At 36.7% G+C, this 18,184-nt stretch overlaps 1 protein-coding gene across 2 annotated transcripts; it reads left to right on the top strand.

The window, feature by feature from the left end:
* The first annotated feature begins 3,801 nt into the window (after positions 1-3,801).
* On the top strand, positions 3,802-18,178 carry kank1b (KN motif and ankyrin repeat domains 1b). Of its 2 annotated transcripts, XM_087252222.1 has the most exons (12): positions 3,802-4,014; positions 7,303-7,399; positions 8,138-10,501; positions 10,580-10,666; positions 11,276-11,375; positions 11,668-11,781; positions 11,870-11,957; positions 12,544-12,763; positions 14,223-14,365; positions 14,475-14,675; positions 14,806-14,904; positions 17,649-18,178. In XM_087252222.1, exons 2-12 carry the CDS (start codon positions 7,363-7,365, stop codon positions 17,706-17,708), a joined length of 3,513 nt encoding a protein of 1,170 aa, XP_087108348.1. In that variant the 5' UTR covers positions 3,802-4,014; positions 7,303-7,362; the 3' UTR covers positions 17,709-18,178.
* Positions 18,179-18,184: the final 6 nt, after the last annotated feature.

Raw genomic sequence — 18,184 nt, 5'->3', positions numbered from 1 at the left:
ATGGAGATTGTTGAATTTTTTTTTTTTTTTTTTTTGGTTGTGCCACAGTTAAGATGTCAGAAAGATTGCTTAAGCCACTTTATAGTATCTATACTCTTTTTAGAGCTGGTTTTACAATTCTTTTCTGGGTTTTATCGCAGGGGTTCCCTTGCAGAGAGTGGGGTGTAGAGGTGCGTTTGAGTTAAACACTGAGCTAGCTGTACTGTACACAATGCTGATTCCTGGCGGACCAAGAGATGTATGAAAGAGGCGTGTGGGACGACAAGTAAGACAGAAAGCACTTTTGCACAGTTTTACCTGTAAGGTTTTGTGGGCCAGTGTCATCCCACTGAAGTGGCCTACTGGGAAGGGCACTCGATTTAGGAGGAGCCGACTTTTAAAGCGGGCCGCTGGTGGGAGGGGCCAATTTAGCATGGTGGGCACTTTAACACAAAGGGACAACTTGATGATAAGTCAGCCTTTTTCTTAAGGAAGAGACCAATGTAAGACCCATTTATCCTGAGGGAGTGCAATGTCCTCGCCTCTGTTTCAGAGATGTTTGTTTGTTTGTTTATCACACCTTTTTTCTATTTGCTCACATTTTACATAAATTTAAGTATATACAGAATTTAAACATGCATTTTGATTTATATTTATCAGTGCTTTAAATGGGGTTGTAGATTGTATTGAAATTGTGATATTGGACTGGATTTTTAAAAAAAAAGAAATGTTTGATTATATCGCTGTAAGATGTTTTATTCCACACACTGCTTTATCAAATTTTTTTTTGTACGATTATTTTAGTTGTTTTACAAAACAATTTTTGCTTCTTAAAGAGAAAAAGCAAATGTTTCTTTTTTTTCCTCCTCTAAATTTACAAATCAAGTTTCTGTAGTGAAACGGGCCCAATATTAAAACGATGTGTGCGTTTATACACGCTTTAAGAAGAACTAAGCTGAAGTGTCCATTAGAGTTCAAAAATATATTGACAGGTTTCATTGAAGAGTGAACCACGTCGTCATGTCTTATTCCTCTCTATGAAAGTCTGTGTGGATTCATAAGTGAAGTGAAATACTGGGATCTTCATGTACTCTTATTTAAGTTCCCAAGGAAAAGAATCGCTGCATGTTAACCATGAATGAAAAGTGATTTCATGTGGGATCTCTCTGACCGGAGTAATCCTCTTCTTCAGACGTGTTCTTTCAGTTTATGCAGTGAAAACGTTGATTTTAAGTCATTTGTTTTGCCCATCTATAACCTGTTATGTTCAAAATAAATCCAAAACCTTTTTTTTTTCAGTCATAGATTGATACTTTTAATTTGTATGGCACAGCTTTTGCTTTTTAAAGTCCCTTGATTTAAGCAAGCAGACTGGCTTAATGCACATTCTTTTCACATAAAGATTAAATAATATGTTTGGTCCTTGCAAATGCAGAAATATCATAGCATCAATAATAATAATAATTTTAAAAAATCTAATGCCATTATTCTAATTTGGGTTATGAGATTCTTGAGTATTTGTGTTGAAGTTTAGTTTCCTAAAATGTTCTAAATTGCACTGTCATTTTAGATTATTTATAATTAACCAAACGTTAGAGCTAAAACTTGACAATCTATGCTTCGCAAGCCAGCTTAAGACAAATCTAAAGAAATTTGGTTTTGGTCTCTTCCCTGTATTTCTCAGCAGTCTCATTCAAATGATACTTTTCAGTGTCTCCATGGGCTGTTCAGTCAGCCGTTAAAACCCAGTTTAGGAAATCTGGTGATGTTCTTCTCTTAACTGCATTTTTGTTGATCTGTGCAAAGATGCACCTCACTGAGGCTTGCCAATGTAAAGTTACAGATTTAATTACTGATAATTTACCATTAAAAAGATGATTTGTAAATACAACTGCTTAATAAAATTATACAAGAAGACTTGTTTTGCGTGTGTCAATATATAAACAATATATTACATAATGAGTGTGTGTGAATGAATGTGTGTGGATGCTTCCCAGTGATGGGTTGCAGCTGGAAGGGCATCCACTGCGTAAAACATATGCTGGATAAGTTGGCAGTTCATTTCGCTGTGGTGACCCCAGATTAATAAAGGGACTAAGCTGTAAAAAAAAAATGAATGAATGAGTGTGTGTGTGTGTGTGGATGCTTCCCATAAATATATACTGGCAGCTATATTGCAGGTTTTATTGTATAATTTACATCACCAAACCAGAGAAAAATATATATTTTTTTAAATTCATGCATATTAATGACAAAATGTGGTAAACTTAATTAACACCTTTTTTACAGTACATAGGAGAGATGTGTTAGTGGTCAAATTACAAGACCTCTACAAAAATATCTATGGAGATGTATGTACATTATATGTGTATACAAACAAGCTTTCAAGTCACCAATCTTTTTTAAAGCAAGTTCACACGAAAAAATTCAATTCTGTCATCAATTATTCGCCCTCGAGTGGTTCTAAACCAGGTTTTGGTTTTTAAATTCTGAACCAGTTTTTTTTTTTAACACAAACGAATCATTGACATCCCTGGTAGAAAGAAATAGAAGTACATGGTTTCAAGTTTACAACATTCTTCAAAATATCATCTTTTGTGTTCAAAAAACAAAAAAAGCTCAAATTGGTTTGGAACCAGTCAAATGTGAGTAAATGATTTTAATTTTGGGGTAAACTATCCCTTAAGGATATTTGTAAATAGTTTCTGAATTTTGTTCATATGCCAGCTGCCACAAAAGAACCACTTGTTGATTATCAGCAAAATGTAAACGATAAAATTGCAATGTATGTGAAAAAGGCTATATTTAGAATGAATTACTGATAAAAAAGTATTTTTATATTTTATATTATATTATTTTATATATTTAAAATGTGCCAGCTCGCACTGACCTTATTTGCGACAAATATCTTTTAGATATTCAAAAATGCTAAATACACTGAAAAAATGTCGCAATATTGTTGCAATATGTGATGATTTAACAAACATATCCAATTCAGTAATGTTCAACTTAATTTGTTGTTTAAATTCAGCCCAAATTAATTGTTTACAACCACTTAACTTAAAAAAAAGGAAATCCAAGGAATCATATAAATAATTTTTTTCAGTGTATTTAGCTTCTTTTTTTTTTAATATCTAAAAGATATTTGTCACAAATAAGGTCAGTGCGGGCTGGCACATTTTAAATATCTAAAATAATATAATATAAAATATAAGAAAAACCTTTTTCATTAGTAATTCATTCTAAATATAGCCTTTTTCACATTACATTGTAATTTTATCGTTTACATTTTGCTGATAATCAACAAATGGTTCTTTTGTGGCAGCTTACAAACTGCAGTCCTAAAATGCAATGTCTGTTCACTGGAAAATACACTTTATATCATCTAAAAATGGCAGAAACGATGAACTGATTTTCATTTAGATGTTTATAGGCCTGTGTAATAAATCATTCTGAACGTTTCAGAGAAATTCATAAAAGAACCAGCAGATGTCGACATAATTATCAAATTTAACTTCAGTTTAAAATTTTTTTTCTATATTCTAACTTATTAAAGTATGAATAGTATCTGCTATTTACATTATTAGAGTACATTCAGGGTATATAATTATGTTGAATACAATTTTTAATCAGAAATAAATAACATAATTATATGTCTGGTTGTTTCGGCCAAAATAACATAGGCCTATTTACAATTATTTATTTAGTTATTTAAAATACCGCCTCAAATGATGTAATATGGGAAAGTAAGAAATAGGTGGGATGATTTGCTAGTATAATACGCTTACTTGTCAGATATAGCTCTTCTGAACTAGCACTGATGGAGCTCCGCCGCTCACCTGCCGTAGCGCGTCATGGCGTCAGCAGCAACTCCTCCATACGCACTCACAGAAGAGCATGGTAAAGTTACTGCCAGCACCGTCTGTTTAGGCTGAACGTACATAAGGGGAACCCAAGTTCAAGATAAACAAAACTGATCAGATGTAAACGCTGAGCGAGTGTTCGTGTCCATCTCTGCAGTTGTGCTTCGCTCTGGTATGTAAACAACACAAACGCTCACACACACCTGCACTAATGTAGATGTGATGATGTATACTGGAAGTTTTGCTCAGCGTTATCTTGTTTCATTTTGAACTGCCCATCAGTAATTTGATACATATTTGATTTGATTTTTGAATGTTTTTATGAATGTAAATATATATATTTTTAAGAAAAATGTAAATTAAAAGCATTTATTTCTGGCAAATTACTGAGCTGGTCATTACACTAATTTTCCCCTTATTGTGTTTGTTTACATCAATGTTAAAGGACTGTGGTATTAGTTTTGGACTTGGGCTCTGTGGTACAGCTAGTCTCCAGTCATTGTGTAATCCAGTGATCTGAAGATATACTGGCCTGTACCAGGAACAGATTATGGCTATAGTTGCATATTTACATAGCTCTCCCCTAAAGCAAGTCTTGAGACTGCAGTGTGCACAATTAACGAGATTTGTCTTCCCTCTTCGTAACAATTCAACAAAATAACTTAATATATAGAATAAAGAGCAAGTTTTGATGTAATGCGCACAAAGTTATATGAACATTATGAACATTTATGAACATGAACAATATGAACATTTGTTACATGCATTTAGTTAAGTTGTACCTTTTGTGTTTTCATAGTCTGTAAAGTATTCATTTGTGTTATTGTTATCCATGAGCTGTTATTTATGTCTATATAAATAGTTTGCTTATTTATTATTATCAGTTTTTAATTTTTGTCCTGATGTCTCGATGCTCATACCATATATTTTCCTTGCACATGCATCAGTGTGCCTTCATTGGTGCATGTTTTTCGTCAATGTGTCCTCTTACTGCCAAGCATTTCAGCTGACACACTGCTTACCCAAAGCAGGTCTCATGTTTCAGATATCTGTCCGCATTGACAGTGCAAGCTTCTCCGGGGTTGCAGTTTTTTCCTCGCTCTTTATTTCTGTCATAATCAGAAAGGAGTGACATTACATCGTGGACACAATCGTGACCCTGGGCAACAAAACCAATCCTATATTGAGTGGCTATATTTTTGGCTATAGTCAAAAACGCATTCTATGGATATTCTATGTATAAACTATAGATATGTTATGCCCTAAATCATTTGACTATTAAGTAAAGATCCTGCTGTAAATTTACAAAACTACATTTTTGATTAGCAATCTGCTAAGAACTTCATTTGGAAAACATTAAAAGTGATTTTCTTAGTATTTAGCCTTAATGAAGCCTTAAGTATGTAAATGCAAAGCTCATTGATTAAGCTTTTAGATAATGGATAATACATTTCATTTTTTTTTATTTTTTTTTAGTTTTGTGGTCCAGGGTAACAAATGGTCTTGCTTGTTGTTAGTGTATAACTATGGTTTGATTTCTGCCTCTGCAACTGCAAAAACAATACCTGAAAGCTTTGTTTAAATGAGAGTGAGTTACCCTAATGCTATTCTATAGACATAACTCAAAAGAATACATTTTAGGTATTGTAATATTTTCCATTTAATTACAATAAAATGAGACTGAAACTTAAAGGATAAAAAAAGAAAATGCAAAACAGCTCTAAACTCACCGGCCACTTTATTAGGTACACCTGTCCAACTGCTCTTTAACACAAGTTTTTAATCAGCCTATCACATCACAGCAACTCATTGCATTTAGGCTTGTAGACATGCTCAAGATAATCTGCTGCAGTTCAAACTGAGCTTTAGAATGGGTAAGAAGGGTGATTTAAGTGACTTTGAACGTGTCATGGTTTTTGGTGCCCGACGGGCTGGTCTGAGTGTTTCAGAAACTGCTGATCTACTATTATTTTCAGGCACAACCATCTTAAGGGTTTACACAAAATGGTACGTAAAAAAGAAAATATCCAGAGAGCTGCAGTTCTGTGGGTGCAAATGCCTTGTTGATACCAGAGGTCAGAGGAGAATGGCCAGACTGGTTTGAGCTGATAGGAAGGCAACAGTAACTCAAATAACCACTTGTTACAACCGAGGTATGCAGAAGAGGATCTCTAAACGCACTACCTTCAACCTTGAGGCGGATGGGCTACAGCAGCAGAAGACCACACCAGGTGCCACTCCTTTCAGCTAAGAACATGAAACTGAGGCTACATTTTGTACAGGCTCACCAACGTTGGACAATAGAAGATTGGAAAACCTTGCTTGGTCTGATGTGTCTCAATTTCTGCTGCGACATTCGGATGGTAGGGTAAGAATTTGACACCAACATCATGAAAGTATTGATCCATCCTGCCTTGTATCAACGCTTCAGGTTGGTGGTGGTGGTGTAATGGTGTGGGGGCTATTTTATTGGCACACTTTGGACCCATTAGTACCAACTGAGCATTGTGTCAACGCCACAGCCTACCTGAGTATTGTTGCTGACCATGTCAATCCTTTTTTTGACCACAGTGTACCCATCTACTGATGGCTATTTCCATCAGCATAACACAGCATGTCAAAAAGCTTGGATAATCTAAGACTGGTTTCTTGAATATGCCAATGAGTTCACTGTACTCAAATGGCCTCCACAGTAACCAGATCTCAATCTAATAGAGCACATATGGGAAGTGGTGGAACGGAGATTCACATCAAAGATATGCAGCTGACAAATCTGCTGCAACTACGTGATGCTATCATTTCAATATGGATCAAAATCTCTGAGGAATATTTCCAGTACCTTGTTGAATCAATGCTATGCAGGATTAAAGCAGTTCTGAAGGCAAAACTGGGTCCAACCTGGTACTAGTAAGGTGTACCAAATAAAGTGGCCAGTAAGTTTATATTCCATATAGTCATCTGAGGCTTTTAGACCGGTTCATTCAAATGTTAAAATATGTTGAAAGATTCCCTTATAATTTGTCTGTCTTCCATCCTCTGTCTTATATTTGAGGTGGTGTGTTGCAGATCTACACGAGGCTTCTTTCATTTCATATCTACAGCAGGGGGCAGTATATGAATATATTCATTTTATGAGATTGATGACTGAACAGTTTCAAACTTTACCTTTATCTGTTAACCACAAGTTACCAACTACAAAATCTTTATACACTAAAGCAGTTTATACATAAAATATTGCATCAAAGTGCCTTTATATAAATAAACAGGCAAAATAGTAGAACTGATTATTAGTAACAGGGTGAAAGTTATTAGTTTGTTCAGCAATATGCACAGTTCCATGAAAAACATTGTCATTTACCAGATTTGGTCTGTTCAATGTTAAAACGATTTAGTTCAATATCATTGTCAAAGTGTCTTATGGGTTCTGATTTTGTATTTCTGTCTGTAATTGTTTCCCTAGTGTATTTACTGCTGAGAAGGGAGAAATTTTATCTTTGGTTTTTGTCAGTCAACAGCTGTCATGACTCAAGAAACGCACTTCCACCCTAATCAACAAGGTAAGCAACTGTTTGTTTGTTTGTTTGTTTTTATATAGCATAAAACGGTTTTGAAAGTTCTCAAGTTCACTCTTTTTCAATAATGTAAGAGCAGGTTTATGTTGGGTAATTTTTATTTTCAGCTTAAAGGCGTGTTAGTTTAGCTTTTTTATTACTTTTTGAAAGAAAAGTTTTGCCAGAGTGATGAAAGAGGAAGGGATTAAAAAAAAAAAGCAGTGGGAGGAGAGAAACAAAATAAGAAGCTGAAGGCCTCCTGTTGGAGAAGAACAGTCGGAGTAAGACAGGGACAGAGAGAAGAAAGAGAATTTTTTAACTTTACTAGATATTTATGAAACTGCAATATTACTTTTTGTGAAAATTCAATACTGCAGGTAAGACATTGTATAAATATCTCCTATTTGGTCATAGTTTTTCCTGAGGGAATGCATATTATTTTACAGAAATCAGGCACATTTGAAAAGATACTCTGAATATGAAATATTTATATGCATGTATCAGATGTTCTGTTTTTATTCTTAATTCTGAAATGTATTTGGTATATTTTAAGTCTCAGTTTTATTCACTTTTTTCCATCTGTATTTTATACCATTTTTTAGTCATGTTAGTCATTTCCTCGCTCATGCCATTTCATGTTCTTAGCTTTGAACTGTCTTTTTTTTTCTCATTATTATCTCATAAGTATTTTTTCTCTTTTAAAATTCATCTGCAAAAGTAATTTTGTCTTCATTGTTTAAACAGATTGGAATGAGATCACTTCTGATGCTCTCCAGAAAAGCCCATTCAGCGTTAATACACCATATGGGTACCAGCTCGACTTAGACTTTGTTAAGTACGTGGATGATATTGAGCGAAGTGACACCATTCGGCGATTGCATTTCAACAAACGGCCTGGGGTGGCAAATGCTGCCTCCGAGCCACAACACCCCATAAACCCCACACACCGGATTTCCTCAGAGTCACTGTCCTCAGTGAGCAGTGATGAAGCCAAGAAAACGTCTTCATCTTCTTCTGCTGTCAACAGCAGAAGACCACCACTTCCCCATTCAAAACCTAAAACTTCCAGTCAAAGAGCTGATGTCCCGCAAGACCTAATCACCTATCAGAGGAATGTAGAAGGGAAGCCCACACCAACCACACAACCACCTACCCCAGCCAAATCCAACCCTGTAGTGGAAAAGACTTTAATGGAAACATGCAGACGTTTGGAACATGAGAAAGGCTCTTTACAGCAAGCACCCCCAGAGCCACAGCCGCGGCGTAGACTGGCCAGTTTTGGTGGTGTGGGATCTAGTGGCACCTTGTCTCCATACACAAGCTGGAGTGCCCTAAATCAAGGTGCTAAGATGACAGTATTAGACCAGCCCAGAGAACGCACCTTGATATTGGGCAGTGCCCTTAAAATCAGCCCCTCAAGCTCTGGCCGAGCATCTCCAGCTAGTGGTGTAAGCCCACTCCATCTGCAGATGGTCAGGGATCAGATGGCAACTGCTTTACAAAGGTTAAAGGATTTGGAAGAGCAGGTAAAGGCCATACCTCTACTACAGGTCAAGATCTCTGTTTTGCAAGAAGAAAAGAGACAACTGGCTGCCTTAGTCAAGAGCCAAGATGAAGATCAAAAATCAGGGTCTAGCATAGACAAAGAATATATCAACAAACCATCAGTGGAGGGTTGGGAGCACAACACCATGTCTACATTGACAGATTTCCAACAGCTCAGTGTTGAAATGCAACTGCTTGAAAGGAAGATCCAGGATGCACGTCTTGAATCCTCAGCCTTCAAGTTGAAGGATCGAGAGTCTGTTGACAGGGGCATTGATGAAGCCTTTTGTAAGGATGGTACCATTGGTGCAAAACTTGAGACTCAGTCAGTTGCTGTTGGCGTTACTGAGACTATGCTAGGGGTGCTATCTGACAAAGACGAGATGCAACAGCAGACCATACAGAATTTAACCTACCAGGTTCAGATACTTGAGGCCGAGCTAAAAGAAGCAATGCTTAAGTCAGAAATGGGTCGGATGAGGAGTGAGCTTCGTGAAGCAGAAGCGAGAAACCGTACTTACAAGAGTTCCACTGCACAACCATTGGTCAAATGCACCGCAACCCAGACTGGGTCTCAAAATCACACTAACCTTTTGACTCCAGCTGTTGGGGGAGAATTAGGAAGGATTTCTGTTGGAATCTCCTGCAAACCCGAGGTGAAGATTGTTTCATCTGGCCCAGATACACCTATGGTAGATTGGGAAGTACGGAGAAGAGTAGAGCGAAAAGATCAATGTGTTGGAAGCAAGTGTGCAAAAACACAGAGTCAATGTGTTGGGACAACAGTGTGCATGTGTGATGCCACCACAATTACTTTAGAGACAATGAAGAACAGGAGGAACATTTCCTACCGAACAGTGGGCTGCGGTGACTATATGGTCAATGTGGACCTCAGACCAAACAAATCCTTTGTTTCCCAAGGAACCATCACTGACCCTATCAGAAGTGTCGACTTGGGTGTAATGGTAATGCCTCAGACTGTGTCGCAGCGTACTAGCACAGCCTTTTGCACCATCTCACGCAGCACCAGTACTTTGCAGGCCTGCGTCTCCGAAGCCAGCACCAACACAAAGCACACACTCACCAGAGAAAGACATACCAACACGGCCAACACAGTCACCAGATCTCTGGCAATTGGGGATGGAAAGGTTTGTGACAGAGTGGCTGCTGTTCAAATGCGAACTGTTGGAACCACTGCATACCCAGACGGGTGCACTAGTGCTCCTAATGTCCCAAATGTAAAGACACGTGACATCGGTGTTGGTATGGCAAATATAAATGAGAATATCCTCATCGGACTCCATACACGCAACATTGCATGTGGACCATCGCGTCTCCCGGATCCAGTCAAAACGCGTAGCATCGGTGTAGAAGTGGGAGACGGTAGGATACGTGACCCAGAGGGTCAGATGTTTGTGCAGAACGAGCCTGGTCTTGATCATTACATAGATCGCATGCAGAAATTACTTAAAGAACAGCAGGACCTGTTAACAGACAGTCACACTGGGTCAAAACCTGACCTCATTCTCCAATCCCAGTTCTACTCAGATGAGCAAATCAGAGGTAATGTTGTGTATATTTGCATGTCTGTCTTTTTGGATGCTTTCAGCTAATTACTTGCTTGAATTCTCTTGTTGCCAGTTACTGAGCACAGCCAGGCATCACACGAGGCTTCAGGCATTAAACCGAAGAATCAAATGGAGTTGCAGATGTCCACTGCTCTTCATGGTATATTTTTACAAGTCAAAGACATCTCAAGTCAGTTAACAAAGTAAAGCAAAGTTAGTAAAGCATCTATGTAGAAATGACCCCACCCAACAAAGGAGTGCATGCATGATACAAAAAGAAGCCGAATAGATTTTTTCAAAGCAGTCCTTTGCTGTGGAATTTGTACAGGCGGCGAAAATAGCTCCCTCTGGTTTGTCTTTTGGCTGAATAAGCCCTACACTTAGAATATTTGGGTTGTTGTTGGCTTATGTGGAATGCTCTCATGTCCTCTGGTATGTGGCAGGCAGAGGAATGAATACCATTCACACTGCAAACCTCATGGTTTCTGAAAGGCAGGAATGCCTGTTTCATGAGTTCTTAATGCAGAATAAAAAGAGCCTTCAGCAGGTGCTTGTGTGTGCATGCTTAGGTGATGTCAAAAAGGGGCAAATGCATTCAGTTGGCTTCAGACATTTTTTCATGACAAGAACCAGTAAATGTAATTTCAGTATATTTTATTGCAAGTACAGGGAGATAAACGTCAACTATATGCAGATTTATTTCAAACTTAGCTATGGATTTGTTGTTTGAAGTTAAGAGATGCAATATTGAAGTAAATTGCATTTTCAGGCTCTTCTGTTGATGACCGCTGTACCAGGTCTGTCATGAAAAGGAAAAGCACTAATCTGACGTCCTCAGATAGTATGAAGACTAAAAGTGCAGCAGTTGGGTAAATAAAGTATTTCTTTATTTAATAAAATCTAATGCAATAAACTCAAAGCTCTGAATTATTGCAAGTTCTTTAAATAATTAAAATTATATTTTAGATAAAAAAAGAAACTGGAAGTCACTGTCTTCCGTAGTTTTTTTTTTTTTTTTTGTCCGATTTGAATGTCAGTGGCTACTGGTAGAAGAACTGTACCTTGCTGAATTAGAGCTGGTTTATCATAGCACTGGCTTGTACAATGTATGTGCTTTTTATTTTAATAATGCACATTTTTGCATTGTCCATACACACACAGAGGTATTATGGTCCCGATTTCTGAGGGTGGTGATTCTGAGGATGGAGAGAAGAAAAAGAGGGAGAAAGAGGAGAGTGCCAGAATTAAAATGAAGATTCCTAAAAGAAAAGAAAGGTTGATGTATATAGCAAGATTTGTTTTATGACTGCAAGATGAATCCGCTGAGCCAATATTAAATTGTGTCTTGTTTTCTACTGCATAGGTATAGATTTAGTGAGAAGATGCTTTCTGCGTGCCAAACTCTCGAGATTCACCTCAATGGCAGCAAGACCATATCCAATAGAGAACATGTAAGTTAAAGAACCATAAGGAAGATCTGAGATGTAAAATATATAGCCTCATTCTGTCTATTACAGCTCATAGTAGTTTTCTATTTTTTATTTTATTGACTTTTCTGAATAGTAAGTCATTTCACCCATTAGTTTAGTTGCTTTGTAAAACACACAACATGTTCAGAAAGTGTTGAACCATGTCAGGTCTATATTTAGTATGAAAAATTTTTAGAGTCTTGTGGGAATAAATTCTGAAAGTTCAAAATTCAAAAAAGTGCAAAACAAACATAAATGAGCTGTATTTTACAGTCTGAAAAACTGCAGAGAAGTTGTTGATGTGCTCTGTTTATCCTCATCCCATAATTACCCACTGGAATATAGATCAGTTTTATCGGTCCTCTGTGGGATTTTGTGGTAAGTTTAAAATTATAGTGTTGCTGTATTTTGTTTTTGTGTTAAAAGTCATTCAAGTTTGCTTGTGACGCCTGCATTTGTTTATTTGGTTTTATTCTTAGAATTGTATGTCTAAAAAGTGTCTGTGGTTTCTCTACTCAGCTTTGTTTTGTCTAATTTTTCTGCATTTTGTCTGTTTGTTTTGTGAAAGCGCTCCTGTTTGAGCACAGTGCAGCAGGAGTGGTTCTGTGTGTCCAGTCAAAAGAGGGTTTGCCCACAGATCGTGGAGGACTTCCTATTCGCCTGCTGCCAAGTCTCGCCAGACGTTCTCTGCTATGTGGCCAACATGGCTGACCAAAATGGCAACACCGCCCTGCACTACAGCGTGTCTCACTCTAATTTCAGTGTAGTAAAGGTTCTGCTTGCTGCAGGTACACATAATTGTGTTGTTATATATACTTTGAGGAATATTCATAAAATAGCACACAAGAATAAACTGTTTTTTTTTTATTCTTCTTCAAGGATAAATTAAAAATGTGATCATCAACAACACATTTATACATATATATATATATATATATATATATATATATATATATATATATATTTATTTATTTATTTATTACGGGATGTGATGAGGTAAAAAGTTGTCTCGCGAGTTGTGATGTTATGATGAAATGTGTGGGTGACTTTAGCACTGAAGATTGGATTTAATTTGAGTTGCAAATCACGTAACTGTTTTTTTTTTTACCGGAGTTCAGTGACTGACACGTCCAGCAGAGGCTACAACTGCAGCCACACACATTAACCATGCTTTATATCCATGCGATGGAATAGCGCTTTAGATATGCATAAAGTCATAATCACTGTAAACACAAAAGGAATTAAAATGTGGAGTATTCCTATTCCAGTCGCATTATTGATGTGTAAAGATGGAACGAACCGCCAACTTATCCATTAAGTTTTTGCGCAGCGGATGCCTGTCCAGCCGCAACCCATCTCTGGGAAACATCCACACACACATTCACACACACACACTTATACACTACGGACAATTTAGCCTACCCAATTCACCTGTACCGCATGTCTTTGGATTGTGGGGGAAACCGGAGCACCTGGAGGAAACCCACGCGAAGGCAGGGAGAACATGCAAACTCCACAGAAAAGCCAACTGAGCCGAGGTTCGACCCAGCGACCTTCTTGCTGTGAGTGAGGCGACAGCACTACCTACTGCGCCACTGCCTCGCCTATATATATATATATATATATATATATATATATATATATATATATATATATATATATATATATATATATATATATATATATATATTTGTACAACAGTTCTGTCTGGTTCTCGAATCTGGTTGGCTGATAGCCGTGATATATTTAATTAATATCAGCACCTGTACAGCGTCTTTAACCTTTGTGTATTATATAAAATGCTGTTAAATTTATCACAATTTCTTGCAATTTATTATAAATATTATCACAATTTCCATTAAACTATTAGCCATTTTAACTTTAGAAAATATTTTCCAAGCCCTAAATCAATACACTGTATTAAATTGATTTCTGATTTTAATGGGTGATAAATTCATCTTTCCATTGCAATAATAAATTAGTTTCTAAAATATATTCATATTGAAAGCATTGTGAAAATATTTTACAGTATTACTGACGGCAACAGACACTTGGGTTGAGTCAGATCTGTGTGCTACTGCTGTTTATGTTTGTCATATCTTATATCAGTGCTTTTGTAGTCATGGAATTTCTAAGAATGTTGGTAATCTGGTGTCTACATCTTTTAATGCACTGCAAATTGAATTTGGCTCAGTGTTAAAACTATCAAGAATTTTATGAATTGATTAATAATTTCCTCTCGTACAGGTGTGTGTAATATTGATCATCAGAATAAGGCTGGCTATACTCCCATAATGCTAGCCTCCCTGGCTGCGGTGGAAACTAAAGAAGACATGATGGTGGTTCAAGAACTTTTCAGCAGAGGTGATGTTAATGCCAAGGCCAGCCAGGTACTGTGTGTGTGCGTGTGTGTGAATATTGACCATGTGATTATCCAGTATGAGTATTTAAAGAGGATCTGTGGGATCTTTTGTGTTTACTGGACTGTTTTTTTCTCAGGCCGGTCAGACAGCTCTTATGCTAGCGGTCAGTCATGGGCGTTTGGATATGGTGCAGGCTCTGCTGGCAGCTGGGGCAGAGGTCAACATCCAGGATGACGAGGGCTCATCCGCACTTATGTGTGCTGGTGAACACGGCCATGCTGACATCGTCAAACTCCTACTTGCCCAGCCGGGCTGTGATGCCACACTGACTGACAATGTGAGTAACCCCATGACTGACTGACAGAAATAATTTGTCATTTTGGTTTTATATTTGTGTTTTGCCTAAATTTGTCTGTGACCTTTGTGTCTGGGCTTTGCTTGGTGTGTTTGTGTCTGTGTGCTGGAAGGATGAGAGCACTGCTCTGTCTATAGCTCTGGAGGCCGGACACAAAGATATAGCAATGCTCATCTACGCACATGTCAACTACTCAAAGAGCCAGCCTAGGGTATGACTGTCTCTTATTTTTGTCTATGCTTCTTATTGCATTTCATTTTCTTAAGCGCAAAAGTGTATTCAATTTTAAAGTCGTTTCACATTTTATTTGTAAAAAGGGTCTAAAAATATTTGAGCTTTTTAGCTTTCAGCAACTTTTAGGGATACATTGCCTGACAAAAGTCTTGTTGTCGATCGCAGTTCTAAGAGAAACAAATAATAACTTCAAGTTGATGATTTGGAAAAGTGACAGAAGGTAGATTTTTTTTCCAGTGAATCATCTGTTGTACTGCATCCCAATCATCACAAATACTGCACGACACCTTTTGGAACCCGCATGGACCCAAGATTCTCACAGATATCAGTCAAGTTTGAGGTTTCATTCAGTATGGGAGTGTGCGAGAGATCTGAAGAGTGGATGGCAACATCAACAGCCTGAGCTTTCTGTCACGAGATGGGGAGACACAAAACACAAAAATCCATGTGCAGCAATTTATTTTGACAAAAACAAAGGAACTTTGCACAGGAACTTCTTGCAAGATACAAAAATCTAAAAATTAGTCCAAAAAAAGAAACTGACAAAAGAAAAACTTAAAATAAGCAAATACAAAAACAGAGCAGAAGTGCTAACAAAAACAATCAAGAATCCAAAAATAAGCAAATACAAAACTCGATCACCAAACAAGCACACCAGACATAAGAGTCAAACAAAATCCTAAGTCAACTAAAACACAAGACAAAAGGGTTTATAAAGACATGGCTGCTAAATTAACAAACAAGAAACAGCTGTAACATAATGACACTATCAAGTCATTTGTGTTGCCCATTACATTACAAACCACAGAAGAGGGCAAGTTCTTCAGCAGGACAGCACTCCTTCTCATACTTCAGCCTCCACATCAAAGTTCCTGAAAGCAAAGGTCAAGGTGCTCCAGGACTGGCCAGCCCAGTCACCAGACTTGAAAATAATTGAGCATGTCTGGGGTAAGATGGAGGAGGCATTGAAGATGAATCCAAAAGATCTTAATGAACTCTGGGAGTCTTTCTTTGTCATTCCAGATGATTTATTAATAAGTTATTTGAGTCATTGCAGAGATGTGTGGATGCAGTCATCCAAGCTCATGGGAGTCACACACAATATTAATTCATTTTCCACTGCACCATGACTTTATATTCTATATTGGACATCATTTCTGTTGAGTGACAAGACTTTTGTCTTAGCAAAGTCAGACTTTACTGTCCTAATTAAATAATTCAAAATCAAGACTTGATCATATTTTATTCTGGTAAAATAAGCGTAATCTAGAGGCCTTTGCCTTTCATACAAGCCACTTCTGATAGCAAATTATCAACTAGAAGTCAACTTATTATTTGCTTTTCCTAAAACTCGAAAAGATTTTTGTCGGGTAGTTTAGTTAAACACATTTAATTGTATTGCTTTTGTGGTGTAGATGATCATATGGTTGGGTGAGTTCAAGCAGCCACTAAAAACCAGCTGCTCTGTGCCTACTGTCCTCATTTTAGCATTATGTGATGTGTGTGATAGAAGCCTGCTTGCTAGATGGGATTTAAAGGGACAGTTCATCCAAAATGATTAATTCCGTGATCATTTACTCGCCTCCCACTTGTTTCAAAACCTTTTTGAGGTGTGTCTTTGTTAAAAATAGAGGTTTATTTATATATATAAAAAAAGTTTTTTTTTGTTCCTTCCATAGACGTTAATTGCTGTTGATATCCAGAATTTTTAAAAATATATTGTTTGTGTTTAAAAGACAAACCCACTTACGTGTGAGGAAATGATGAGTAATTTTTCATTTTTAGGTGAACTATCCTTTTAAACTTCGCAATCGTAATTTGGTTAAACTTTGAAGGCAAAAAAAAAAAAAAAGAATTCTATACCCACAATGTTTTGTGTAGTTTTGCTGCTATCAGAGCAGAAACAAAAGCTGCTGCTTGGCATGTTTTTTTTATGCTGTCTCTTTCTATGTTCATTTACTTAAATAATTCAGTGAACTTTAAAATACCAGAATAATCCAATACTTAATTTTATCTAAAACTAACACCAATATTAAATTTTATCTTTCACAAAAAGTAAATAGTAGTTGACCACAAATTAAACTTTTGAAATATAGCCATATTCATGCATTCTCTTCAGAGAGCAGCTGTGGCACAGTGCTGTAAACTGGTGCGCCTCTTTGATTAAATTCAGCCTTGTGAGTGTTATATTTAATGTTTAAAATATATCAAATGTATGTTGGTTTGCATAAATGATTAACAGCACATATAAATAAAATACTTTATATGTTTTACTTATATTTTTCCCAACTCACGATGTATATATAAGTGATGTTACTGCTTTAATATTTACTCAGTATTTTTAATTTCCCTCATCAGGTTGTTTGTTGAAAGTGTACAAAATAGACATATTAGAGACCTCTTAAAGAGCGTACAGATGCTGGCGGGATTTTTCACTGTATTTATGTAGTTTGTTATACCTTGTTTGTTGTTTCTGCATTTCTTTTCCATCTGTAAAAATAAGCTTTAGTTTAGTGTTGACACCTTGTGGACAGATTTATTAATGCAAAATACTGTGCACATACAATATATATTTATGTGTATATTTTCTGATGACGAGATTCTATTCAAACCCACTGTATTTATATCCTACCATACACATAAAAACCAATGTATAATTTGAAGATTACCAGTCAAATATATTTCCTAACTAGCAGCACAACTGTTTTTGTGTGTATTCAGTCACAGGGTTCTCCTCGAAGCAAGACTCCACCTGCTTCTCGTACCAGCTCTTCTGATTGATATGACATGCTCTATTCAACCAGTAAAACATCCCTTCTGAACTACCTGGTGTTGAATCACACGACGAATATGGCAGATTTAATATTAAAGTGAGCAGGAGTCCTGAAACCGTACTGCACTCACTGCTGTAGGGATAAGCCATATGATCTGCTTCCTTCATTACTGACTGCTATAATTCTCAAATATTAACAGTGCAGTTTGCAGTATTAAAGAAATGTATTTTTAACATTGACTATTTATTATTATGAAAGAAAACTGCATGCCATATCACTTTTAAATTTTAATTTTATGAGATTATATGCATTTTAGAATACTGTATAGGTGTTGTATACACACACATTTAGCTTGATTTAATTACTTTTAATTACATAATTACTTTTTCCCACGTACAATTTTAAGAAATCTTAATAAAAGGAAAGACGTGTAAATGTCATGTGAATATACTCTTAAATAAAAACGTGCTTACACCACCACCC

The sequence above is a fragment of the Danio rerio genome, chromosome 5, assembly GCF_052040795.2.
Source record: "Danio rerio strain M-AB ecotype USA chromosome 5, GRCz13ab, whole genome shotgun sequence".
Lineage (NCBI taxonomy): Eukaryota > Metazoa > Chordata > Actinopteri > Cypriniformes > Danionidae > Danio > Danio rerio.
The sequence above is the reverse complement of the archived record's forward strand: the minus strand, read 5'-3'. Positions and strand labels throughout refer to the sequence as shown.

What these genes read in the sequence shown, in the direction of transcription:
- kank1b (XM_087252222.1), top strand. Translation starts at nt 7,363, where the DNA reads ATGACTCAAGAAACGCACTTCCACCCTAATCAACAAG. An exon ending in CTCAGATGAGCAAATCAGAG is followed by an intron (nt 10,502 to 10,579) that starts GTAATGTTGTGT and finishes TCTTGTTGCCAG; the next exon opens with TTACTGAGCACAGCCAGGCA. An exon ending in TTAATGCCAAGGCCAGCCAG is followed by an intron (nt 14,366 to 14,474) that starts GTACTGTGTGTG and finishes TTTTTTTCTCAG; the next exon opens with GCCGGTCAGACAGCTCTTAT.